General features: G+C 37.1%; 1 protein-coding gene across 4 annotated transcripts in view; it reads left to right on the top strand.

The window, feature by feature from the left end:
• The window catches only part of sez6b (seizure related 6 homolog b), a 195,437-nt gene extending 168,125 nt beyond the window's left edge, over nt 1–27,312 (top strand). The window contains exons 6-19 of one of the 4 annotated variants that reach the window (XM_016488766.1): nt 849–1,017; nt 1,575–1,741; nt 5,500–5,694; nt 7,582–7,720; nt 18,476–18,672; nt 20,492–20,686; nt 22,615–22,806; nt 23,723–23,917; nt 24,115–24,153; nt 24,260–24,368; nt 24,923–25,022; nt 25,694–25,702; nt 26,468–26,581; nt 26,744–26,825. In XM_016488766.1, coding sequence (XP_016344252.1) covers nt 849–1,017; nt 1,575–1,741; nt 5,500–5,694; nt 7,582–7,720; nt 18,476–18,672; nt 20,492–20,686; nt 22,615–22,806; nt 23,723–23,917; nt 24,115–24,153; nt 24,260–24,368; nt 24,923–25,022; nt 25,694–25,702; nt 26,468–26,545 — 1,784 coding nt within the window. In that variant the 3' untranslated portion in view covers nt 26,546–26,581; nt 26,744–26,825. Of the gene's footprint in view, nt 1–848; nt 1,018–1,574; nt 1,742–5,499; nt 5,695–7,581; nt 7,721–18,475; nt 18,673–20,491; nt 20,687–22,614; nt 22,807–23,722; nt 23,918–24,114; nt 24,154–24,259; nt 24,369–24,878; nt 25,023–25,693; nt 25,703–26,467; nt 26,582–26,743 lie in introns of those variants that run through there. The other 3 variants (XM_016488765.1, XM_016488769.1, XM_016488768.1) reach the window with 3 other exon arrangements.

Genomic DNA, 27,312 nt, shown 5'->3' with positions numbered 1-27,312 from the left:
GGGAAGATCGTTCCACCAGCCAGGTGGAATAAAATTTTTTTTTGTTTTTTTTTTTTATTTATTTGGTTTGTTTATTATGAAACTGCTTTCCTGCTGATTATTTTAATATTTTTTTTTAAGTCTTGTGGTATGACCAACAAAAAAATCTATAAAACAGGCAATGATATCATAGAGAGGACCCATGCAGACCATCTTGACTGTGTGACAAGGTCAGTAAGTTTCTTAAAATAGATAATTTGACCCATTATTAAAGGCAAGATTAGTTCAAGATGTAGAACATTTAAAATTAATAATTCATTATATTTTTATTATTGTAAAATATAAACTTTGTGATCGTTAAAAACATATGTTCTATGTAGTATTAATTTGTATAGTATGAATAAAAACCCAGTGTAATACATCCGCCTTGTTATCATTGTCATGTGACTTATGGCATCGGTTGTGTCTCTTTACTGTCATTCAGAACTGCTCTTCATGGGATAGAAAATGTTTAAAAAATGCCATCAAGTAGTAGGTGATCTGGATACAGTTTTAGGAATGCTATGAATTCAGTCATGCTACTCATTCCATATACTATTTTTCGCCTACTATATAGTATATATATGCATATTTGTACACAGGGACTTTCTGAAAGTCTCTTGTGACCTCACTTATTATGTCATCTTAGTCTTACTATTATTGCTACATTATTGTGTTTTGGACAGGGGTCTAGTCATTATGGTCATGCACTATATGAAAGAGTTTTGTTATCCACAGCTCAAAGCTCGCTCCGAGGGCTTACTCGACCTCTAGCTCTCTTTTTTTTCTTCTCAATGTCATCTGTCTTCTTCCATTTGTACCTTGAACAGTGGCCTGTGGTGGAATGGTGAAGAACGCGACTCTCGGCCGCATTGTGTCCCCTGGTTTCCCTGGCAACTACAGCAACAACCTGACCTGCCACTGGGTGCTGGAGGCCCCTGAGAGTCAACGGCTGCACGTGCACTTTGAGAAGGTGGCCCTCGCAGAAGACGATGACAGGTCCGTCCCAGTCAATTCACACAGTACTCAGCTATTATACACTAATTAGTCATCTGATGTTCAAAGAGACAGTTGGAGAAGCTCAGAGGGTCTCTTCACAGTGCCGTCACACTCCAAATGTGGTGTTGCTCTTCAGGGCATTATCTGCTACGGCGAGAGCGAGGCATGATAGGAACAGCTATGAGTGCGTGAGTGAAAGTGGATGAAAGTTTCTGAGATCAGACACTTGCTCTTCTTTAAAATAATTTAGAATAATCAAATCCCCTCGTGCAGGCGCGGAGAGAGTGATTAGAGCCCACTCGGGGGCCTCAGGAGGAGGATTAACTTATTTTTATTAGCGGTATCCGCTTTTTCTGCAGGCTTTGCTAACAAATGGACTTTTAATGAGGTCACTTGCTGCTCAGCTATTCAAAATCATATCAGGCAATTATTATGCAAACTGCCAAAAGACAGTACTAGAAATCGGAGGAACGTTACATCTGCTGCCAAACAGATACTGTTGAGAGATTCATTGTTTTGAACCAAACTAAACCCTTCTGTTCTTTTTATGTCTGCAGGTTTCTGATTAAAAACGGCAACCACATTGATTCGCCGATTTTGTACGACTCGTACGAGGTGGAATACCTTCCGAACGAGGGAATCGTTAGTTCCACCAGACATCTCTTTGTGGAGTTTACGACGGATGGATTCGGCACCAACACAGGAGTAGCCATCAGATATGAAGGTATGGACCAACAAGACTTACTGTAGCAAATGAATCAGTAGATGTTTACATGCACTCATTTTCGGCAGTCAGAATGAATACAATCCAACATGTTTCTGTTTATATGAACCCTAAATGTTGTAATCTGATTGACATATTTGTTTACATCTGCGTTACATGTGTTCGAACAAAACGGTACACAGTCATAAGTTCCATTTTTGCCATGATGACAAATCTAAAAATAAAGCAATGGATGTCAGAAGAGCTTTTTTAGCCAATATTTAGCAAATATATCTCCTCCACTGACCAGTTCGTAAGACGTGAGACAAAAACACACACACACGTTTGTAAGATTTAAAGAATATGTAAACACACACAGCATGTCCGCCAGGTATTTTTGACACTGATTGAGAAAATAGTTGGAATCCAGCTTAACAGGATGTTGTAATAATGAGGACTTGATAGCAGCCAGCATCTTTTCTAATCCATCCTCCGCTGGTTAGTCTCTGAGCCGGGCCGTACACGGTGACGGTTGCCAAGTTCAAACGTTGTTTGAAGAACACATGTCCTCTACAGAGCCTGAGGGTTGTGGAGACAAAGAGCGTACCTTCCGGCACATTCCCCTTGTTGCTTCGATTCACACCAAAGATCTCTTTTCCCATGTTCCTTGCTAAACACTCCTTAGATTCGTGGCTCAAATGAGATTTATTCAGATTAAATCAACTGGAAATCGAATGAAGCGGGCAAATGCAACCCGACAAGGTCATTAAAATGAGTTTTAACTGGAAACACAAAGCCTGTTTTTTGGTTTTTTTTACAGAAATTGCATTCCTATTCCCTCTGACAGGTCAGTCGAACATGTGCAGTTACAGGGATATCATGCACACCTCAGGACCTCACAGTCATTATCCAGCAAGATCAATCTAATCTCATTTACCATGTCACAATCCGATTATGCTATCTACAATACACAATAATGTGCCTTCACGGCAACCTGTAACAATTTGGCTTGTCTTCTCATACTCTAGACGCCTCTCTGAATTTAACACCAGGCAGAGTGCTCAGGTTTTAATAGACTTTCTGATTGAAGTGCTGTTCTCCTTTTTCTGCCATCATAAACAAAATGGATCTGTTTTTATCAATTTCAGTAGACTAGCACAACCATTGATCTGGAACTCTGTAGAATACACGCAGAATACTCGGTCCTCTGAAGGCCTTTTAAACCATCATCATGTAAATCTATGTAGTATTTGCAGTTGAATAGAATATTTTTATTTGTATTTGCTGAAATAGATTATTTTCAGGGTATTGCCTTAATTTTTTGAGATTAATTTCTCTTTCAGCGTTATTTTGTTATTTTTTGGCCATGTTCTCTATGGGTGTTCTCTCAGTTTGGCCCAGAGAAACTTTTATAGCTAAAGTTTCTGTTTCATACCTTAAACACTACTGATCAAATGTTAAGGGTTGGTAAGATTTTTTGTATTTGTTTTTGTTTTTTAGTGTTTTTGAAGTCTCTTCTGATCACCAAGGCTTCATTTATTTGATCAAAAATACAGTACAAACTGTAATAATGTAAACTATTATTACAATTTAAAATAAATGCTTTCTATTTTAAGATATTTTAAAGTGTAATTTATTCCTGTGATGGCAAAGCTGAACTTTCAGCAGTCATTACTCCAGTCTTCAGTGACACATGATCTTTCAAAAAGCATTCCAGTGTGAAATGTGGTAGAATTTTCAGGATTTCTTTGATGAATAGAAAGTTCATTAGAACAGCATTTATTTGAAATATAAATCTTTGTAACATTATAAATGTCTTTACAGTCACTTTTGGTCAATTTAATGTATCCTTGCTAATTAATAGTTTTGATTTCTTTTGAAAAAAATATATGAAATGTGTATTCATACCTTCATATTTCATTCCTCTAGAGACTTAATGGAGTATGTTTCATTTAAGAATCAGCTTTGTCTCAGATATTGTTTCCTAAAATGCGAAATTTTCTGACATACAGTAAAAGTATAAAACTGCTGTGTGATTTTACTGCATACCGTCATGAAAAGGTAAAACATAGCAACTACGAATTTTGTCACAATTGAGTACAAATTGAAACCGGGCCACTTTGACTGTTATCTGTCCTGTGACAAACATTTTTAGCAAATTTATGCTGAGACTCAGAAAATAGAGTAAATAATTACATCAAATCAATCAAAATTCAATGAAAAAAGTTTCAGTGTTAGTATAGTTCTGTTTTCTTTGTTTTAGAAGTGTCCCTATTGTAATTTGTTTTTGAAGGAATTTGATAAGAAATATTTGACTTCATATTTAAATATATAACTTTTGTGTCTTTGAACACTGAACAAAAGTTTGAGATATTGTTGGAGATCCCTTTGAAAACTCCCTTTTCTCAGGAGAAAAATCTTTCTCACCATTTAATCTAATTGCTGCCTGGGAGAAATAACTGAGACGTTTCATTTATGGTTTTTCATTCCTATTGGGACTTCACTCATAGCAATGACATAAAATGCACATAAATTATATACCGTCTGGAACTTATTACTCTTATTTCAATATAAATCTGACTTTTATGTTGATACCATCTTATATAATGATTGTTTCTGTGCTTATGAGAGGACAAGAATCAACTGATGATTAAAATGGCTTATTTCTACTTCTTTTAGAGAACAGAGCCAGATGAAGCCAAAGATGAATAATGCAAATGTGTGTCTGGGGAAGGGGATTGGGGGGGAGGTGGGTGAAAACAGTTTGCTGTACATTTAATCTAATTGCTGCTTGGGAGAAATAACTGAGACATTAAAGAGATTTCATCTCTGTTTTTTCTTCCTATTGGGACTTCACTCATAGCAATAACATAAAATGCACATAAATTATGCACTGTCTGGAACAAATTACTCTTATTTCCATATAAATTTGACTTTTATGTTGATACCATCTTATATAATGATTGTTTATATGCTTATAAGAGAGCAAGAATCACCTGATGATTAAAATGACTAATTTCTACTTCTTTTAGAGAACGGAGTCAGATGAAGCCAAAGATGAATATTGCAAATGTGTCTGGGGAAGGGGGTGAAAACAGTTTGCTGTAATTGGCAGAATCGCCTGTGTTTATTAAACAGAGAGCGAGGCTGAATGTAAAGCTGAATGTGGGTAGTCTAATCTAGCTCACGCTTGAATGAGGCCGGACCCGGAGGGATATCAAAGCCAGTGTTTATCCATAGTCTGAACATCCTCATCTTAAGTCTCCTCCTCTCGCTCTAATCTCTATTCTACATTCTCAGACGAGCACAACAACCAATAACGGTTCAGCCAGGCGTGACGGTTTTTTGTTTCCCTGAGTGAGTTCGTTCATTCACGTTTCACATTTATTCACGTTGTCAGGCCGTCTCTCTTCCTTTTACGCCCATAAGTGGCCTTACAAGTCTGGCTAAGGTTGATTAACTAACAATCTCCTTCCAAGGGCAACCTGAAACCTTGGGTTTGCGTCCAGGAAGATTTTGATTGGTGGGAAAGTAAAACGCTGCACATTGCTTTGCCACATTTAGCAGACAAATTGTTTTAGACTGCCATCTAAAACCGCTTTTACATTCGGACTGTCCTCGGCCTTTCGGACAAAATTATTTTGTGAAGCTGTTATAGGCTGAGTCGAGCGGACTGGTTGTCTGTGTGATTTAAGCTCTTCTGAAATCAGATGCTTGGTGATAGTGTTTGGACTGTGATGTGCGTCTTGGAGCAGGTGATTTATGGTGTGTCCTCTCAGCTTTTGCAGCAGGGCACTGCTACGAGCCATTCGTCAAGTACGGCAACTTCACCAGCACTGACAGCACCTATGCTGTGGGCACGGTTGTGGAGTTCACCTGTGACCCCGGATACACCCTGGAGCAGGGCTCTGTTATCATCGAGTGCATGGATCCCAGCAACCCTCAATGGAATGAGACTGAGCCCGCCTGCAGAGGTGTGTGAGAATGTTTGCATATGTATATATACCAGGGTTGGGCCAAATTCAGTATTGAAGAATTGGCTGCCTTTCAGTTCATGAGAGTTAATGTGAATCTGTCCGTAAGGCTGATAAACTTTCAAACTTTAAACTTTTTTGCCCAAAACTTTCAAAAATGTCTTTGTCAAGTCAACATGTTTGTCTTTGTCTGAGTTCAGTTCATTTGAATTCTTCTTCCTTTCAAATTGCATTCAAATTTGAATTGCAATTCTGCATCCTGTTTGCAAGCTCACTTCAAATATAATTCTGAATGGTGCACAACCCTGTAGTTTAGTTAAATTCACTAAAATTGCAACCATATTTAAGCACAAAAATATGCATTTTGATTACTAAGCACCTCCAATCCAGTTTATTTAGGCACTAAATGCACTAGTAAATATCACTTTATTTTATTTAAGTTGTGATGAAATGGAAGTAGCGACAAATCTTTTCATCTGCTTTGTGACGTGCCAGAATGAAGTCTGTCGTTTTGCTGGAACATTGAGATAAGATAAAAAAATTACTGGGTCAAAATTAAAATATAAATAAATAAAACATGCACAGATGAATCATGCACAATAAAATAGACTTTCATTTTATTTCAGTAATCATATTTTTATTTATATGCAAATATGCTTAATATCAAATGCACTTTAATCATAAAAGACAGTGCTATTAGTTTGCAGTTTTTTATTTAATAAAATCTTTTCATAATAATATTTATATTAATATTTCTATAGTAATATTTTTTATATTTGAATAACATTTTGTTTTTCTCTTGTTCATGGCTACAGTTGTTCATCAAAAGTTGATAGAAAATCATGACAAAGAGGATCATATCTAGCCATGTATCCAAAAGCATTGATTTAGCTCATTTGCTTAATTAATCAGGTGCTAAAATAACACAACATGCAACGTGCATGTGCAATTATATAACACATATGCTTCTTGAATTCTCTCCACGTGAGGGTATATGCATAGGCTATACATTTGTGTGTTTCTGTGTATAATCTGCATTAGTTAGCTGCTGAAGAGTTCTACAGGCAGCATGAGCAGGTACAGTACAAGCCCCTCACATCCTTTTAGTGCCTTTTCTATGTAATCCACTACATCCTGTGTCACCTGGATGGATTTTAGACACTCTTAGCCACAGTCACGCGCCTAAAGCAGCACTAAAAGCATTAAGCCATGGAGGCTAGTAGCAGGTGCACAGAGCCGAAGAATGTGCACAGATGAATGTGCACATCGGGGCTCATAAAGCCCCGATTCCACCCCCACCTACACACACACAGTGCCATTTTATCTGACCCGTTGCTCAAGTACATTTCTCTAGCCTCACAATAGAGTTTGGATTGAAAGGATTTAATACTACTGGCTCCAGCAGAGGGTCAAGACAAAAGCTTTTCCATCTGAAAATGTGCTTACAACCAGCTAAGCCAGTGTAGTGGTGTGAAAAAGGGAACATTTAAAAAACAGGAAGCCTCAAGTTGTTTATTAATCTGGCCGGAATTTTCCACTTAGACCCCAGTTGGATTAATCCAGAGCTTGAGGGGGTCACTTATGCAACAAATTGGGATACAAAATGCCCGAACTTTTGAAAATTTGGTGCTTTTGTATAACCATCAGTGTTGTTATTGTTAGGTTGTTTCATCTTAGAAAATCTTTTTCTTTTTTTTTTTATAAAGCTGAAAATGCTAAATAGAAATGCTGCCTTCACAACTAACTTAGAAGCAAAAAAAAACTATTAAAAATACTAAAACTGAAAATTAAATAAAAATGAAATATCTAAATAAATATCTAAATACATTTATGTTTGTTTGCCTTTCTTTCTGACCTTTTTTTGCTCTCTCTTTGGTTGCATTGCAGCGGTTTGCAGTGGAGAGATCACAGATTCAGCTGGGGTGGTGTTGTCTCCAAACTGGCCTGAAGCCTATGATAAGGGTCAGGACTGCATCTGGGGAATCCATGTTGAAGAAGACAAGAGGATCATGCTAGACATCCAAGTGTACGTCAGAGTGAATGACATATTTACACATGATCCCACAGAAACCTTACACAGTCCTCACAGTTTTGAGCGAGATCTGTATCTGTCAGCCAGGACTTTTATTTCTGTTCAACTATGATGAACATCTTATATCATTTAACATAGAGAAATAAATTGCATTATATTGTAGGGCTGCAGGAATAATCGAAACAAAATATACAATATATATATATATATATATATATATATATGCTGCATGTTTCAGAGTGAAGCATAACACTGTTAATTTACACGCAAGCAGATCATCTGTGTTTTCAGTGTCTCAGTAAATCCTGCTTCACACAAACTCGCTTTGGGTCACTTATAATGTGGATTTCAAAATGCAACATGCGCCAACCGTCTTCCTATACTTGTAATGAAAAGCACCGAAAAGAGAAGCTTTAAGGGCTCCCTGTTGTTTCTGCCAGAATAAAAGCTTGATGTAATGTTTGAAAATTAAGAAATTAGGACTTGTATAAATATTATTGTAATTTTACAGTTGTTCTGTAAAATATTTTTTTTTCTTAAATACTCATTTTAAAGTGAAATATTACAATTGTAATATTTATTATTTAGTAATAATCAAAATAATTATAATAATAATAATAATAATAATTATTATTATTATTATTATTATTATTTAAGCCCTGTAAACACAGCAGACATGGAGCTTTTTTTTTTTAATCACATTTTAAATTGCAATTGGAATTTTATCAGAAAATTTGCAATTTGATTTTTTTCCTTCAAACCGTGCAGCTCTATTATATTGTGTGTACATTCTCTACTTCTATATATACAGATGTCAAAATTAATTAAATTTGGTGTGATTTAAAATGCCTCACTGTAATATAATATCTTTTACCGGGTGACTTTTCAGCAAATAATAACAGTGATCATTTTATTTACAATTAATTTTAATACTTTTTAAATCAACTGACAGCTCTAGTTATATACCATGTATGTGGGCAAGATGACCCAGATTTATATTCTCCCAAAATCTCTGTGTTTGAACTCTCGAGTTTTTCAGTGGACAGTGCTCAGCTTGTAATGTATCATCATGTATCATCAGAATGCAACTGATACATCTGCTGCCTTCTTTACTCACACTGAGATAAGTGTGGATCAAATCCGCTGTGGCTTCATCAAGACCTTTCAGCACACTCCCTACATACCCATCAGTCTCTAACTGTAGATTTCTACAGGCTCAAACTCGTATCACCATGGGGCCGCCTTTCTGCTGGGTTTGTCCTTGATGTGGCTGAGATTGCACTGCAGTTACAGATTCTGGTGCTTTGCATCATCTGCTCCCCACTGACCGTTTCGGCTCCATTCTGCTTTCACTGTCCAAATGAAACACCTGTCATATCGCTCTGGGCATTTTGTGGGATTTCTGTTGAACTGCGACGGCCTAGATCTCAAAGATCACGATTGGCTTTTCTGAAGATCTCCCAGAGCACACATCTTTAAAGCACTGACACAACAGCACAGCTTTATTTCAAATTTACTCTAAACTCTTTGAGAATTAACCCAAAAACAATTTGAATTTCTCTGCGTTGCATCAATAATTACTGTGGTCAGTGTGGCACGGCGCTTCCTTCGTGGCTCCTGCTGTCAGCCAAGTTCTCAAAGACAAGATAGTTGTTGCCTAGCTTTATGCTGAATTTAATTGAGGGGTCATGGGAAAGGTTGAGTGTAGCTGTAAATTGTGGTTAACATCGCATCAGGTTTACTCGGTTCACACTCCCTGCCAAATGCAGTCAAACAGTGCTGGCGGGGAGATTGAAAGCTGGCAAGCGAGAGAGAGAGTTCTTTTCTCTGCAGATCCTCATGGGGGGAAAGACTCAAACTACTTGGAGTTACAAGCTAGATCAACACGCCGTCCTCTCACAGGGAAAATGTTCTGTTCCAAAACCTAGTGAGCTGCCTATAGAGATGGCATTTTAAGGCATCATCGATGCAAAAGCTGTGCCAAAAGGCATCTTAATTATTTCACACCTTAAGACACCTAATTTTAACCAAAAATATTTATAGGTGGCATCATATGTACATTTCACAGAGAATGCACTCCCAGAATGCTTTGCGGCAAGCTCACAAATTAACCCAAGATGGCTTATGCTCACAAAGGCTGCATTAATATGACCTGTATTATTGTGAAAGTGACGTGTGACGTGTGGCCAAGAATGGTGACCCATACTCGGAATTAGGCTCAAGGGCACCTCAGTCGTGGTATTGAAGGTGGGAGAGAGCGCTGTACATTCACTCCCCCCACCTACAATCCCTGCATGAGTATGAGACTCGAACCCGCAACCTTTTGGGTTACGAGTCCGACTCTCTAACCATTAGGCCACGACTTCCCCCGATATTGTAAAATATCATTACAGTTTAAAACAACAGTTTTCCATTTGTATATGTTTTAAAATGTAATTTATTCCTGTAAAGATGAGTTTTTCATTAGCCATTACTCCAATCTTCAGTGTCACATGATCCTTCAGAAATCATTCCAATATGCTTAATATTCTGGGTGCTCAAGAGAAATTTCTTATTATTATCAATGTTAAAAATGGTTGTGCTGCTTAATGTTTTTGTGAAAACATTGGTACATTTTTTTCAGGATTCTTTGATGAATATGAAGTTTAAAAGAACAGCATTTATGTGATTTTTTTTTTCAGTCACTTTTGATCAATTGAATGCACCCCTGCTTATTTAAAAGTATTAATATCTTTTAAAAAAATTATCTTACTGGCCCCAAACCTTTGAGCGGTATAGCTATAATTTAATATTAAAATTAAAATATTATAATAATTTTTTTTTTTTGCTTTTTTTTTTTTTTACATTTATGTTATAAAAGCAACATGCCAACGCTAAGACAAGCTATTTGTGCAGTAAATAGAGTTGCTGCTGAGGAAGCAATATTATTTATGAGGTTCCATAATCAGTTAAGATGCCTAGCTAGACAGTAGGCAGCTAGCTAGGTTTTGGAACAGGGTTTGAGAGTCTGCTCTGAAAGAGGGTGGCAAATGGGGAGTTGAAAAAAGAGGGCAGATGAAGGGGCATGTTGTGCATAAAGAGGATGCCAAAGTGGGATGTACAATGCACAAAGGTTAATAACAAACTCAACAGAACAACAATTATTATATTGGATGTTTTTATGAATGTGAAATCAATTATGTGAGCAGGGAAACAAGTGTTGAGTGTGATTGTGCCGTCAGGTGAGATGCGGAACATGAGGCCCAGCTGTGTCAGACCCAGATAGATTATTCATGCATTCAATAATTTGGCTGCCTTAATTAAGATTCGCTCATTTGCATATGGTTCCTTTCGCATTTGTCATGTTTTCTCTCTCTCTCTCTCTCTCTCTCTCATTGCGAGTGTCCCGGCTGCAGCGCTACACTGTACTAATGTGTAATAAATGACATACCGGATGTTTTGCTGGAGATGCAGTCAACATAATTAATTAGGGCCTGAGTGCCAGTGGTACGAGGACCCTCATGGAATTGCTCTGTTTCTTCTTCTTCTTCTTCTCCAAAGTGAATCGCATTTTTGAGGGCCTAAACATGCTCGAAAACTCACGAAACTTTGCACGTGCGTCAGAACTGGGGAAAATTTACATCTGATATGGGTTTCAGAATTGGGCGTGGCAAAATGGCTTGATAGCGTCACCTATAAAATTTAAACGAAGTGCCCCTCCCGCTATGTTTCACGTACATGTACAAAATTCAGTACATGTATGTAATGTCCCAATACCTACAAAAAAGTCTCTTGGAGCGAAGTCATAAACACAACAGGAAATCAGCCATTTTGAATTTCCTCTACGATTTTTGTGCAGTTTTTGCCATTTTTCAGGCCTCTAAATTTAATCGGATCATCTTAAAATTTGGTGAGTGTAATCATAACGAACTCCTCCTAGAGATTTAATGACAACAACATTATATTTGGTCAGTCTAATCTAAAGGCCTTTGCGATGTTAAATTGCGAAGATCTTGAGTTTTCGTTAAAGGCCTTGTATGTGGCAGCCTGACAAAGTTCAATGTTTCGCCATGGAAAATTACATTGTTGTAAGCCATACAATGTCCAATCTGCCCCAAACTTCACACATTTGATAAGAGTCCTGGTCTAAAGACATCTAAAGGCCAATATTCAGTCATTAATATAGCGCCACCTGTTGGCGACAGGATATGTCATGCTTTACACTAACTCAAACATACCATCTTCAGTCTGCACCAAACTTCACTTTGATAAAGTCCTGCCCTGAAGACATCTACATGCCAATATTCAGTTATAGTCATAGTGCCACCAGCTGGCAGCAGGAAGTTTGGCACAGGTAAATGACTTTGATATATTCATCCAATATGTACCACTTTCAATGCATATTGCCCACCATTTTCCTAAGGTCACCAGGTGGAGGTGACTCCGGGTGCAAGGGCCCTTTCAACGCTGCTTGCAGTTTTAATTTTCCATTTATTTTGTAGTGGAGGTAATTGAGGGAGATGGTGAATTTTAATTTTCCTGCTGGTGAGGATGAGGCCACGTGTCTGTACATGAGGTCCATATGGCTTGAGACATATGTACTGGTGGATATTTGCTGATGTAGATATTTGTAGATATTTTAATACAATACAACTTTGTGAATTGATGAAAATATTGCACAGTTTTCTGCAATTAATTGCACCTAACATGCACTACCATTCAAAAGTATTAACAAATTCATTTTATTAAGCAGGGGTGCATTAAATTGATTGAACTGAGTGACACAGTGTCACAAAAAATTTCATGTTTTCCCAAAAAATATTAGACAGCACAACTGTTTTCAGCATTGATAATAAAAAATAATAATAATTTAAAAAGTTGAGCAGCAAATTGGTGTATCAGGATGAAGGATCATGTGACACTGAAGACTGGAGTAATGGCTGCTAAAAATTCAGCTGTGCATCACAGTAATAAATTACTATTTAAACTTTATTCAAAAAGAGTTATTTTAAATTGTAATAATATTTCACAACATTGCTGCTTTTGCTGTATTTTTGATCAAATAAATGCAGCTTTGGTGAGCATAAGAGACTTCTTTCCAAAACTTAAAAAAAAACACCCCAAACATTTATTTGGTAGTGTACAACTTATAATCAGAAATATTGAATCCCCAAATTAATGTGTATTAATGTGTGTATGTGCTGTACATGTGGAAGAATTGACAATAAAGCAGACTTGACTTGACTAATGTACGGTAGAATGAACATTAAGAAAGTGTATTTTAAATAATATTTTTAGCTTTTGTTTTTGTAAGTTTCTGAGGATAAAATGAGTAATTATTGCCATTTTGAAGCAATAGTTTAGGCCTAAACTTCAAATGATCAGACTACTGTTTTTGTTTATTGTTTATTAATACAATGAGGGACTTTTAAGTAGCTTGAATGTATAATGTGAACATTAGCATAGCCTCAGAAATTGAAAAAAAAACATCCCTAATAATGGCCAGCTGTATTTTTTTTTCTTGTGATTTCATAGCTCTCTTGATAATCTTAATACCAGGTGTACATAGGACCATTGATTGAGCAGCAGAGGAACATGTAGGTGTGTCTGGAGTCATTCTGGTCCGCTGCGAAGCCCATACATCCCCCACCCTTTTAATCTTCAAATGACCAAATTTATCAATGGACATATGGGACATTATCAGCTAGACATCAAGTGAGACATATTGGGAGGGAAAATAAATGAGGAGGGAGCCAACCACAGCTGTTCAGCCCAGAGAGACTCAGAGAGAGAGACTAATAACAAATCTACTAGCACTCGTACACCCACTTTTAATATTTAGTTTCTGTCCTTACATTCTTGCATGCATCTTCTTACAAGCAATCATTGATCCGCCACAGGTCGTTATTGCTACTTAGGTGTCCTACAGAGCCCTTTGGTTGCACCTGAATCATTAGTACTGTAATACCAGGGCCCGGGACACTGCTGGAGGCTCATTATGGGTCCGAAAGAACATTTTAGCCCGATAATGAATATGCACCCACTCCTCCGTAATCATTCGTCAATGTACGGCGCACTCCCAATTACCTGAGAACATGGGGCGTAATGAAGGCTGATGAATTCATTTAGCAGGTAGGGTTTCTCATGCTGAATGTGCCAGGCAATGAATCGAGAAAGAGGGGAGAGAGGTGCACAGGTGACAGCTGGCACACCTGCACACAGTCTTTCATAGATTTAGCTGCACAGCAGGGAATGCTGGATATATCAGAGCTAGTCAAAGTCCGGGATTCCCATGAGTGCTACAGCCCTCTACTGGAGTTATAGTGCACAGCTGTGCAAGACCGACATGATTTTATAATAATATATTATATTATAATATAATATATTTAATTTATGTTTTTTATTATATTAGAATTTTAATTTATTTAATGAATATGTGTGTTTGAACTAAACGGTTAAGTTAATAATTCAATGGCTCACTCATATAGTCAGTCACTTGTTTCTTTCATGAATGAATTACCATTTTTGAACAAATCTGTTGAACTATTGATTCAAATTACTCTTAAAGACAGACAATTGTTACCACATACTGGCATGACAGTGTAACCAGTAGAAAGAGTCACTGAACACCATGCAGCACTGTTGTTTTCTAACATATTAATATATAAATTGTATATAATTTGTGCTTATGTTTGACAACCATGATTCACACAGAATTAACTACAGTACTCTCTTTAATATATTATTACATTCATAGTTTGTTGCATTTAATTATGCCAGTAATTTTGAAAATTGATGTGGGAAAATTTTATTAATTATTGCCCGTACATAAATTTTGGGAATACCTACCATTGGAGAAATTCAAGCTTAAAGTACCACCTTCCTGTTTTTGTTGTTTCTGGACTTTATTTGATGTCTAATGGAATCACTATTGGAAGTGCAATGCAAATCATAAGGATTTGTTCATGTCTTTGTGAATCTTAAATTCAGCAGCCTTTTTATGTGTTGCATCTGTATTTGAATCAGTTTAAATTAGATATAGTCCTAGTTGACCATGAACTGTTGAATTGTTTATGATTGTTTCTCTCATTTTCTCCTGCATTTGGCTTTGGGTTTGGCTGCAGAGCTCTGCATGGTGGTTGCGTGCACCTCAGAGAGTCACAGCCCTTAACAGGCTGGTAATAAATCAAGGCTGTCTCATCCCCCAAGGCACCAAGCCAGAACCCAGACCAATATTTAACTTTCTAATTAAAGAAGAACTCTGCAAAAACAGAGGAACTAATTTCTCTCCTTTATTTGAGAAGGCATCATCCTCCAGTGTTGACAATCCAAATGAAGGTTTAGTCTCTTCTGTTTGACTGGCTTTTCCCAGTGCCAACATTGTACGGCTCATCACGCAGAAGTAACTGGGGCTTAACCTTCATCTCAGGGAAGTCCTGTGTTAATTTGCTGCCTCTGTCCTAAGTCCATTTTAAACAATTGGCTGTGGACTAAAGGCCAATCTGGAATCTTTGTGGCTCCATAGTGGATTATATTCCAAGTAGAATCACCACTCCCACTCCAGTCTATGTATATGTATATATATAAAGACTGGAGTAATGAAAATTCAGCTTTGCCATCAGGAATTATAGGTATTACATTTTTAAATGTGAAAGTAATTATATTTTAAAATGTAAAATTACTTTAAACAAAAGAGACTTATTTCAAAATCATCAAACATTTTTAATTATTCCAAACTTCTGACCAGTAGCAAATAAACCTTACTGTTCAAAGTTTGTTTGTTTTTTGTCAAGAAATTAATCATTTTAATCAGCAAAGATGCATTAAATTGATCAAAAGTGACAGTAAAGGCAAAATATTTCTTTTTCAAATAAATTACACTTCAAAATATATAAAAGTAAAAACAATTATTTTAAAATGTAATAATATTTCACACTATCACTGGTTTACTGTATTTTTTATCAAATAAATTGCTTGTTGAGCATAAGAGACTACCTTCAGAAAAAAAATTGCAGATCTACACTAGTATATATGTATATCTATACTTTTTACGTTTTAATGCTTTTTTAAATACCACTTAAATTAGATTTGAATTAGATTGAATTATTGTGTTGCACACCTGTGCAACTTTTTTTATTTAGATTTACTTACAGATAACTGTAAGTTTCGAGGACACGCAAGGTTACTGTGCCCTGGGCACAAAGCTGTTGTTGGTGTGTCGAGCACAGGCCCATCGTGCCCAGTCCTCGGCACAGGGGATTTGATTGGAAATGTTTTTTTCCAGCAGGGCAATCATTCAGGTAGATGATTCTCCGCTAAACAGACATGGGGCAGAGGAGGGAAGACAGGCTTCAGAATTTGTTCACTCTAACGCATGAAAACAGTTGTTCTCAGTTGTGGCCTGTCAACCATTTAAATTACAGATAGTTACAGATAGGCTCGATTTGCGTGACAGATGATGGATCATAATGTATTAGTTTTCCAAAGAAATGGCAGATGCAAAATCCTTCATAAAATACTCCCATTTATCTCTCAAGCAAACAGAATCAAATGCATCTTCACGGCTTTCACCAGCAGAAATGTATTTTAACCATGTCTGAGATGCAGAGAATGTTTTGATTGACATTTCTTTTTTTAAAAAGCCAGCATTTGTCACTTCCTTTTAATTGTGCTGAGCGGAGGACGACGTGTCTGCGAGCCCTATATGAGAGTTTAATGCATTCTGATGGCGGCTGTGTTGTCGGCCAAGTCAAGCTGAGCCTGTTTTTGTGATTAAACAAAATGAAATTACTGCCAGCAAATGGAAAGCATGATTGATTTTCTCGGCAGATACGGTGTGCGGCTACGCAAAGGCTTGTTTAACTTTATCACAACAAATCCAATATGGGCTGACACAGTTTCACTCTCTCCGGTCCTCAGAGCGGGTCAAGAGTTCTTCTGGTTTAAACGTGTCTCCCAGAGGAAATACATACACAGATTTTCCTGCATACAGTATTAGAGGGCTGTTGACAGTTGAATAATATACATTCGATCCATATGTAACAGTAGGTGTATGTGTTCGTGCAGGTGTGTAAGCCATAATTTAAACATCCTGTCTTCATTTTGCTTGAATGTAACCATTCTGCCACGTGCTGCAGCAGAACGGAGATGATTAATTATTCCCCTCTCCTCAGTAATGACTTCCATTACTGCCCACTTGTGATTAATTAGTGACAAGATAGAGTGTGTATGCCACCTCCCTGCCTGACTGAATCACACTCCCTCCACCAGTGACTGGCCAGACTGCCTGGGTCTGGTGGACGTCAGCCACAGTTACAGATCACATTCACATATAGAAATAGAGAGATATATGCTGTAATATGCCTCAATGTGTCTGTATTTTGTAGTGTAGGCTGATTATTTGTGCAGCAGTGAAGCAGATGATGTCAAGGCAAAGCTTTTTATTGACATTTCTTTTGTAGACTGGGACTTTTGTCACCTTTGTGTAAGGCTGACAGGCATCTTCAAGGCATTGCAAAGTGTTCTGAAGGTCATATATTCCCCAGGCTTTTGAGCAATAGGCTTGGATTCCCCTCAGGTTTAAAAAATGAAACTTTCTGCTTTTATACTTGATATGATTCAAAACTGAAGTATGGAGGGGAAAGCAAGTTCTAGTGACTATGGAAAATTCCTTCTAATATTTCTATTAAATATAATATAAACTACCGTTCAAATTTGGGGGGGCCTGTACAATTTTTTATTTTTTATTTTTTTCATTTTAATTATTTGTTTATTATTTATTCTATTTCAAACAAATGATGTTCTTTTGAACTTTATATTCATAATAGAATTCTTTCCACAAAAACATATTAAGCAGCCCAACTGTTTTCAATTTCTTGAAATGTTTTCAGTTTTATTATTTTAGAATGTTATTGTATTGCCATCACAGGAATACATTACATTCTACTATAATTAATTAAGAATAGAAAACTAGTATTGAAAATTGCAATAAAAATTAAAATAAAATAAAAAATTCAGTATGAACAAATAAATTTAGCCTTTGTGGAACTTCTTCAAAAATAACTTTTGAACTGTATGTATTTAATGTACCTGTAATATAAATATTTTATGTTTCTGTCCCGTGTTTTTAGTTGTAAAAATTAAAGCAAGTTTTTTAGTCTTTTATTCTCCTCTCATTTTAACTTAGAAGTGATTATGTCTAGGGTATGGATGTGTATAAGTTTAACCCTAATAAATTCATAAATTAGAAAAAATTGTCATTTAAAATGGTAATAAGGGTTTTTTATAAAATGTCAAATCTATAATAATTTCACAACAAAATTCGAAGCATGTCCGTGATGGAGATTCTCTTGAATTTGCCACAGGGACGCTGCCAAATGTTCTTTCTCTCTGGCTCCTGAATATCAGGAAACTGATTTTCCAGCTATTTCCAAACATGAGATAGGAGGAGTTGTTTCCCCCCCCGCTGCTGAATCATTTGCTCTTTATAGTCTGAGTGAAATGAATGTGGTTTGTGATTGCAAGGCTATCGCAACTATGCACAAAAATGCTTAACAAAAGCAGTGGGAAAACATTAAACAGCAGAAAAGATTTCATTTGCAGCAGGGACAAGAGAAAAGCCGTGAGGCCGGAAAATAAGGACTAGAGGAAGACAAGTAAGAGGGGAGATCAGAAATCTGTCAGGGCCCCTGGTATTGCTTTGAGGTGAGACCTAAACATCTGAGATTAGACTGGGATTGACCTGTTGTGTACTGTATTATCTGCTCGCAGTCTTCACATGGGAAAGAATGACATGCTGACTTTTTACGATGGAGATGACCTGACTGCAAAGGTACTGGGCCAGTACAGCGGTTCCCGTCCTCGGTTCAAACTCTACACCTCTATGGCTGATGTGACCATCCAGTTCCAGTCAGACCCTGCTACCAACATCTACGGCTACAACAACGGCTTTGTGGTGCACTTTTTCGGTAAAGACCTATTTAACCATTTCTGCTGCACTTTCTCAGCGTTAAGCATGTAACCATTCAAAAGTTTGGTGTCAGTAAGATTTTTTTTTTAAAGAAATGAATACTGTGTTTCAGCAAGAATGCATTAAATTAATCAAAATTGACAGTAAAGACATTTATAATGATACAAAAGATTTCTGATCAAAATGCTGTTCTTTTGAACTTTCTATTCATCAGAGAATCCTGACAAAAAGTATTTTGATTCCCACAAAATAATAATAATATTAAGCAGCTCAACTGTTTTCAACATTAATAATAATAAGAAATGTTTTTTTCAGTACCAAATCAGCATATTAGAATGATTTCTGACAGATGACACTGAAGACTGGAGTAAAAACTGCTGAAAATTCAGTTTTGCCATTACAGGAATAAATTATTTCTTAAAATACAGTCAGAAAGAAACTGTTGTATTAAATTGTTACAATATTTTGCAATATATTCCTGTTTATACTGTATTTTTGGTCAAATAAATGCAGCCTTGCGAAGCATAAGAGAAAAAATCCTTACAGATCCCAAACATCTAAATTTAGTTTGAAGAAGCTCATTAATTGTCTACTTCTGAGATTTATTTGAGGTGACGCAGGGATTGCCAATCTCAGTCTGATGAAAAGGTGATGAGGAGACGAAATAGGGAGAGGGAGGTTATAAGAGTGAGAGCCACAACTGGTTTAGTCCTCACCTTTCCTGGGGATGAAGTGAAGGTCATTCCATCAGCTATTGAACAAGATCAGATCAAATATAATAAGTTCTATTTATGTGAGATAGAATATAGAAATGCAGATGATTCATAGAGCGGACTGAAATGGACTGTTTTTCCATTTCCTTCACGCAGCACAGAGGGAAGATTCCACCAGCAGCTCCTGCATGTGCAGGGGATTTGGCCTTGCAGAGGCGCTAACAATTACAGTGCATGTTTGTACTCATTAGCTGCATTTGCCGGGTGCAGTGCCCTCCCCAGCTCTGCCACGCTAAGAACGGACATCAGCAAAATGCCTGCCAGCTGTCTTGTGCTGCTCTATTCAAATTTATAATCACAGCCAAGCTGATTCCTAGCATTTGATTTATCAGTCATTAGGCACAACACCTGTGGTTTGTTTAGGGACACGGTGAGAAACAAAGAAATTGTTTTGCAAGCATTACTGAACATTCTGTCTCTTTTTCCCTCACTCTTGCTCTACTAATCAAACTAATTGAGTCTCACTTCATAGGAAAGAAATACCTCATCATTTGCACACTCTCATGTCATTCCAAACCTGAATGACTTTCTTTTTTCTGTGGAACTCGAAAGAAGATATTTCGAAGAATGTTTTGTCCATATAATGAAAGTCAGTGGTGTCCAAAAACAGCACTGAGCTCCAATGACTTTCATTATATGGACCAAAAAAAATCTGAAAAAAAAAACTTTTTTTATGTTCTAGAGAAGAAAGTTTGGATTTGGAATGATATCAGGATGAGTAAATCATGAGCATTCATTTTTGAGTGCCCCAACAATTGATATCTTTCAGACATTATAAGATTAAATGAGATCTCACAGATGGCAGTCTTTTCTGTTAGAAAGCAGTCAGATTAAATTATGAAAATTTTAGAAATTTGCTTAATTTCATTTAGCTGTATACTCTCACTGTAAGCAATTGTCTCATTTGTCTCATTCAGGAGAAATTGAATCTCCTAAGGTATTTTTTGTAGAAATTTCTGATTAAGTCTGATTAATTAAATTTTCATTAAGCCTTCTGAGCCATGAAAGAGCAACCACAGAGCAATAAAATGTTCCTCTTTGCAGAGGTTCCCCGTAATGACACCTGTCCAGAGCTTCCAGAGATCTCCAACGGCTGGAAGACCACATCTCACACTGACCTGGTGCACGGCACGGTGGTGACCTATCAGTGTTACCAAGGCTTTGAGGTGGTGGGCACCGAAATGCTCATGTGCCAGTGGGACCTGACCTGGAGCGGAGACTTGCCTAGCTGTGAAAGAGGTGAAAACACACACACACTCTCTCAATGATAACCACTCTCTCTAAAATCCATTTTCACCCCACTTCCAAACCAACATACACGCCTATTGATCAAGAGCAATGCTGTGCTCCGAAACAAGATGAGTTTTTGAATTCCATTTGAGGGGGGAATTTCACAAGTGCCTGTTCGCCTCTGCAACTCGGTCACATTCAAGGACGGGCGAAAAGTGAAGGAGGGCTTTGTGGGTAATCACTCACTTTTCTTTCGATGGTGACTTCACGGATGAAGTGGGTATCGTTTCACTTCACAGTCTGATGCATCTTACTCTCTTTGCTTCCACCTTACGTGATTTTTGTGATTTTGCAAGAATTTTTATTTCGCTCTCCACCCCCTGGTGAGTCCAGAATGACGTCCCGCTGATGCACTGAGTGTTTCATCAACAAATTTCAAATCAGAGCACCTCCACGACTTACTGTTGTAGCCAAAGTCACTCCAGTGCTTGAAATTAAATTTCGTCGCCTGGCTATTGTGCTGCTCGGGCTCACTCTGTGTGAGTGTGTAACACTGCAGGCTCCCAGGACGTTCAGAGACATTCGTCGTTTCAAATATCAGCAGACAGGAGACCGAATGACCCCGGGGTCCAGGTTCTGCTGCTGTCCCTGACAAAAACAGTAGCAGCAACAGCAGGCCAAAAGCAGCAGGGACCGTTATCCGGTTCAAAGCTTCTCACCCGCCACGCAAACATCATTAACTCACTCACCTCTCCCGTCCCCTTTTCCTGCTCCTCTACTGCTGAGGAGAGAATTGGGCTTGCAGCTGGGCAGGCTTGAGCGAAGTAATCTTTTTATTACAGTGCACTGTGTCCGTACACTGCCCCTGAGATCAAAGTCACAAGTTCTTCTTGCCTCATACTTTCTGGATGTGATGAGCAGTTGCCCCTGGCACTCTGATTTTGTGGAACCACAAGTATGATGTGAAATGTGAAGAACAGAGAAACCAGAAAGCATACTGTTAAAATGTATCTTAAATGCCACATATATTGCTTTGAGTATTTATATGCGTAATTGTAATGTAAAAACAAGCTAACATGTAAAATGGAAAAAAAAAAATAAAAATGCATGAATCACAAAGTAAAATGGCTATAAATTCATTCTGATCCAAAAGCAGAGTTTGCGCAACAAATACAGGTGCATCTCAATAAATTAGAATGTCGTGGAAAAGTGTTAAATGTGAGCCAAAATCATCACAATTAAAAGAACCAAAGACTTAAACTACTTCAGTCTGTGTGCATTGAATTTATTTAATACATGAGTTTCACAATTTGAGTTGAATTACTGAAATAAATGAACTTTTCCACGACATTCTAATTTATTGAGATGCACCTGTATTTGTATGTAAGTCAATGGTGCCACCCTCAGGTGAAAATGAGAACTACAATACAATTCAACTAATTAGTTGACAGTAACATTGATTGCCTAACACAGGGGTCACCAAACTCGCTCTTGGAGGGCCGGTGTCCTGCAGAGTTTAGCTCCAACCCTAATCAAACACACCTGAACCAGCTAATCAAGGTCTTACTAGGTATTCTTGAAACTTCCAGGCATGTGTGTTGAGGCAAGTTGGAGCTATACTCACCAGGAACGAGTTTGGTGACCCCTGGCCTTACATATAAGATTCTTGAATATTGCAATGTAAAATGTAATATTTTAAGTGTGACTTATAATAGCACGTTTATACTGCCATGTTAATGTATTTACATATTTTATTATTATGCTTACATTATAAAACCATTAAAATAATCATTATTGATGTACAAACTCATATATCATAGATCTATGATGTACAGTACTGACCATTCCAAACTCCAAACTCAACAAAAGAGAAATGCAATATTGTTTCAGTATAAACAATAAACTCTGTGACCGGCCTGTTGCTATTTCTTTTCCAGTCCTGTCATGCCCAGATCCAGGCACGGTGGAGCACAGTCGCAGGGTGATGTCAGGCCCGCGTCTCATCATGGGCTCTACTGTCCAGTACATCTGTAACAAAGGCTACTCGCTGTCAGGAAACAGCCTCCTCTCCTGCTACCACCGCGACTCCACCGGCCCCAAGTGGAGCGAGAAACTGCCCAAATGCATTCGTGAGTACATGATTTTGTTCACAAATAATCCCACATATACACACCTACAGACAGACACATATAGTGGGTGTTAACTGTATAAAACGTATGATTTTATCAACTTGCAATGAAGTCTTCACAGTATAGTTTACAGTGTAAACACTGAAACATTTAATAATGTTTGTTTTATTTTATTTTATTGTACTTTTTTTCTAAATTTGTTTGTTCTATTTACAGAAATACTAGAATAAATCAAAATAATCCTTATTAGTTCTTTTTTTTTTGGTTTGATTTGATTTGATTTGATTTGATTTGATTTGGTTTTGGTTTCTTTTGATGACAAGGTTTCAATCTATTCACAAAAGTAGTAGTATATCATTAATCCATACTTTTGTGCTTGGTTGTTTTTTATTTTTTTTTCAATGTTTCATTCTATTTACAAAAACAATAAATAGTAATTTAGTATTAGTAAATTTATATTAGTAAAATAGTAAATTTTACTATTTATATAAAATAAATAGTTTATAACTAACAAATACATATCGTTTTCTATTCTTTCTTTTTTGGTTGGTTTTGTTTTCTTTACTTTTGTTTACAAAGTCTCTATTCTGTTTTTTTTTGTTTGTTTGTTTTTTACAAGTCCTCATTCTATTTACAGAAGTGGTTGTTTAGAACTAACTAAATCATATTTGTTTTGTTTTGTTTTTGTTTGTTTGTTTGTTTTGGTTAGTTTTCTTTTCTTTACTTTACAAAGTCTCATTCCGTTTAAAGAAAGTAGTAGTTTAGAATTAACTAATCTGTATTTGTTTTCTTTTTTGATTTTTTGTTTTGTTTTGATTTGATTCGTTTTCATTTTCTTTTATTCTAAATTCAGAAGTAGTTAGTATAGAATTACCTAATCCGTATTTGTGGATGTGTGTATATTTGTGTTATATAGCTGATTCGTATGAGCCGTGTAGGAACCCCGGCACTCCTCCCTATACCATTCAGAGCTCAGAGAAGCATGTGTATCAGGCTGGAGAAACTGTGCGCTTCTCCTGCATGAGTGGGTATGAGCTCCAGGGCGAGCCTGTTCTCCGCTGTGTCCCCGGGCATCCTTCCAAATGGAGCCATCCACCCCCGCAGTGCAAAGGTAGTCTGTGTGTTTTGCAGTGTTCATGATGTGTGATCTGCATACTTTATCATTCACATAAGGTCTCTTTCCTGTCTGCAGTGGATGTTTATTTATTGATATGTTGTTTCTCTTCAGGGTAGGGAGTGTTTGTTTTGAATAATTGCTATGACAAGCAACATTTTCTCATTTGTTAAAAGCTCTCGCTTTTCTCCCAGCCGTAACACTGGAGTACATAGATGAACGCAGACTGGATGGTAGGAACCTTTGAATATTAGAAATGCACATAAATTTGTCATCATAGGTATACAGATTAACTTATTTTATGTATTTGCTATACTTTGTTACTTTGTCCCATATCAGTGGCCAGTGCAGACTTCAGTATAGAGGGAGCCAGTGTGGCTGTTTCCATTTTTATCCCAGTGGCCATAATCATAATAATCATCATGTCAATATATTTCTACTTCTCAAGGTAAGCTTTTGTTTTGTTTTGTTTTTTTTTGTTTGAAATAAATTAATACGTTATTTACCAAGGATGCATTAAAATTTATATTACTGATAAATGCAATTCTTTTGAACTTTCTTTTCATCATTAAATCCTGGGAAAAAATCTATCCGTTTCCACAAAAATATTAAGCAGCACAACTGTTTTCAACATTGATGATAATAAGAAATGTTTCTTGTGCAGCAAATCAGCATATTAGAATGATTTCTGAAGGATCATGTGAAACTGAAGACTGGAGAAGACTGGCTGCTGTAAATTCAGCTTTGCCATCACAGTGATAAATTACATTTTAAAATAAATTCAAATATAAAATAGTTAAGTTGTAATAATGTTTCACAGTATTACTGCTTTGACAGTTAAATAGAAGTTAAGAAGTTAGATATCATTTGTTTTGCGGATGCCATGTTGTTGAAATTTGTATATTGTTTGTGACAATTGTGGTTATAGTTTAGTTCAAATGTCTCTCCTGTGGTTCAGTCCATTGCAAGTCATGTGGATCGTCATCATATGTTTGTTCTCAGGGTGCAAGGCAAGTCTCTACGACTCTCCATGTCCACATCACCACAATATGATCACATCAGTGGAGAGTCAGCTTTTGAAAACCCCATCTATGAGACTGCAGTAAGTAAAGCATGCATTTATAAACAGGCTACATTCATCAACAACCACCTCCTCAGTTGTAATAGAAACCTATTCCCACCCATTGCATCCATTTGCAGTAATATTTCATGGCAGGACTGAGAGGTACTCATGTGTTTAGTCTTACAGGTGCACATCTGCACTTTGAACACCATCTGCGTTGCCATATTGTGGGTTCATTTCTGTAATCTAATTAGCTGTAAAGTGCCATTCTGGAGTTGAAATTAAGTGGTGCACGGAGCCACACCCTCATCATCTCATCTTTAGCGATCACACACGGTTTTATCACTGGGCCAGAACACCAAAGAGGAAGTTAAACATTTAACTTTATTATTGCGGAGTCTGTTAGCATATCACCAGCCACGTCTGCTTCACCTGCTCTCATTGTTCAACATTCAGCTCAAGATTAACATTCACACTACAGATTAAAATTGTCATCATTTGTTCATATTCATGTCGCTCCAAACTTCTGTGACTTTTTCTTTCTTCTGTGAAGCACAAAAGGCAGACAATCTCCCAAGCGGAAGGGACCATTGCTGTTGAACTCCAAAAATTCAAATATATGAAAAATGTAATTGATCTGATGCTTTTTGACTTGCTCAGTCACTTACATTTGCACATTCTTTCCTCTCTCACTATCTGCATCCCTGAAGAACAATGAGGTGAGATTTTGACCGTCAATACTTTTACACTGATGCATGCTCTTTTTCCCCAGCCTCCCTGCGTCTAACATACATAACAGACTGCAGGTTATTCGCACCTCTTATGTGCTGTGCTAGTGTCCCTCCAGATTTCTCTCTGTGTGGTGTAGCACTCATAACACAGTCCCAGCAGCACTCACTGCCTGCATATACTAAACCGCTCGATTTCTGGCCCCCAGGGCAAAGTCTGTGTTTGACTGTACGCAAGTGTGTGTGGTTGGACAGATGAGTGTCTGTGTACTGTACTGTATGTTGTGCATGTACTGTATATGTGCCAGTTCTTCTTGCACTAATGTCCTGAAGTGGCTACTAGCATTATGTGAAGATGATGCAAACACAAGCATCTCTCTTGGGTTTGAAGAAAGACATGTCTGTCTAATGACAAGTCTCGACTTACAAAAGACTGCGATTACAAAAAGCAGAGCCAATCAATATTGCGTTTTGGATATTTAATTTCAGGATTATAAAGGTTTGTTTTTATTTCACATGTGTTATTGATTTAGCATGCTGTTTATTTTTCATAAACATCGGAAGGCTTTTTAATACTCATTTAGTAATCTACATTGTGTTTATTTGTTGGATAGCACCACAATATCACTTCATAAATCACAGTTTTCCGAACAAAATTGCCTGAAAGTTTTTCCTCCAACTTCCATTATGTTTCCATTGCTGATTATTTTTACGTTTTTTCATGCTTAAGTTGCATGGTATTTTTGATTTGTACAGAGACCTATGATTCAAAGCAGCCACCAGAGGTACTCTCTAGGATTCTGTTGTAAAGAAAGAGCCTGTAAGGAGAGTTGATCAATGGAATAGCGTCACATGGACAAAGCCGAGAAGGTTTGAACCACTGGCGTTGGGGCGTCTCCATTTTTAGCATCTCTTTTGTGTTGTTTTCACAGCCAACATTGGTTTTGCTACATATTCCTACCTCTCACATAATGACTTGACATATACATATATTATATTATATCTGATGTTTTTTGTTTGTTTGGTCCACAGGATACGAGAGAATACGAAGTCTCCATTTAAAGAAAACAAAGCTTGTTTTAGCATGGAGGACTGCAGGCCTTGTGGAAGATCTCTCAGTTCCTTTCACATCTAGCCAACTCTGCTCTTAATCTCACCTACCTTCTCATCTTTTTCCATCTGCTGTAAATATCTCCTTGCTTCTGAGGACTTCCGCAAGCGAAGAGTGTGGACAACATGATATTATTTTTGTAGAGCTTCAATAGCCATGGCCTAGCAGAATTGCTTGTACAGTTTTTACCCGTAATTGAGCCAAATTAAGGAAATAAAAAAAATGACTGATAATAGGGGAGTCCATGTTATTTAGCTGACTGATGTCTCTCTAAACAGATTTATTCATTTATTTGTTTTTTAATTGTCACACTTTTGCACTCACAACCCTTCCTTCCCCCTCTCCACAAAATTCACATGTAAAGTTACATTGTGAGATTTAAATAAATCACAAGTACAGGAAATAGTTGTAGTTGTGGAATATAAACAAAATAATATAAATTCACATTGAAATATAAAGCAATTAACAATATACAGTCGCAATTATGGGA

The sequence above is a fragment of the Sinocyclocheilus anshuiensis genome, unplaced genomic scaffold, assembly GCF_001515605.1.
Source record: "Sinocyclocheilus anshuiensis isolate Anshui unplaced genomic scaffold, SAMN03320099.WGS_v1.1 scaffold1455, whole genome shotgun sequence".
In the NCBI taxonomy this organism is placed as follows: Eukaryota; Metazoa; Chordata; class Actinopteri; order Cypriniformes; family Cyprinidae; genus Sinocyclocheilus; species Sinocyclocheilus anshuiensis.
This window is presented reverse-complemented; position numbering and strand designations above follow the sequence as displayed.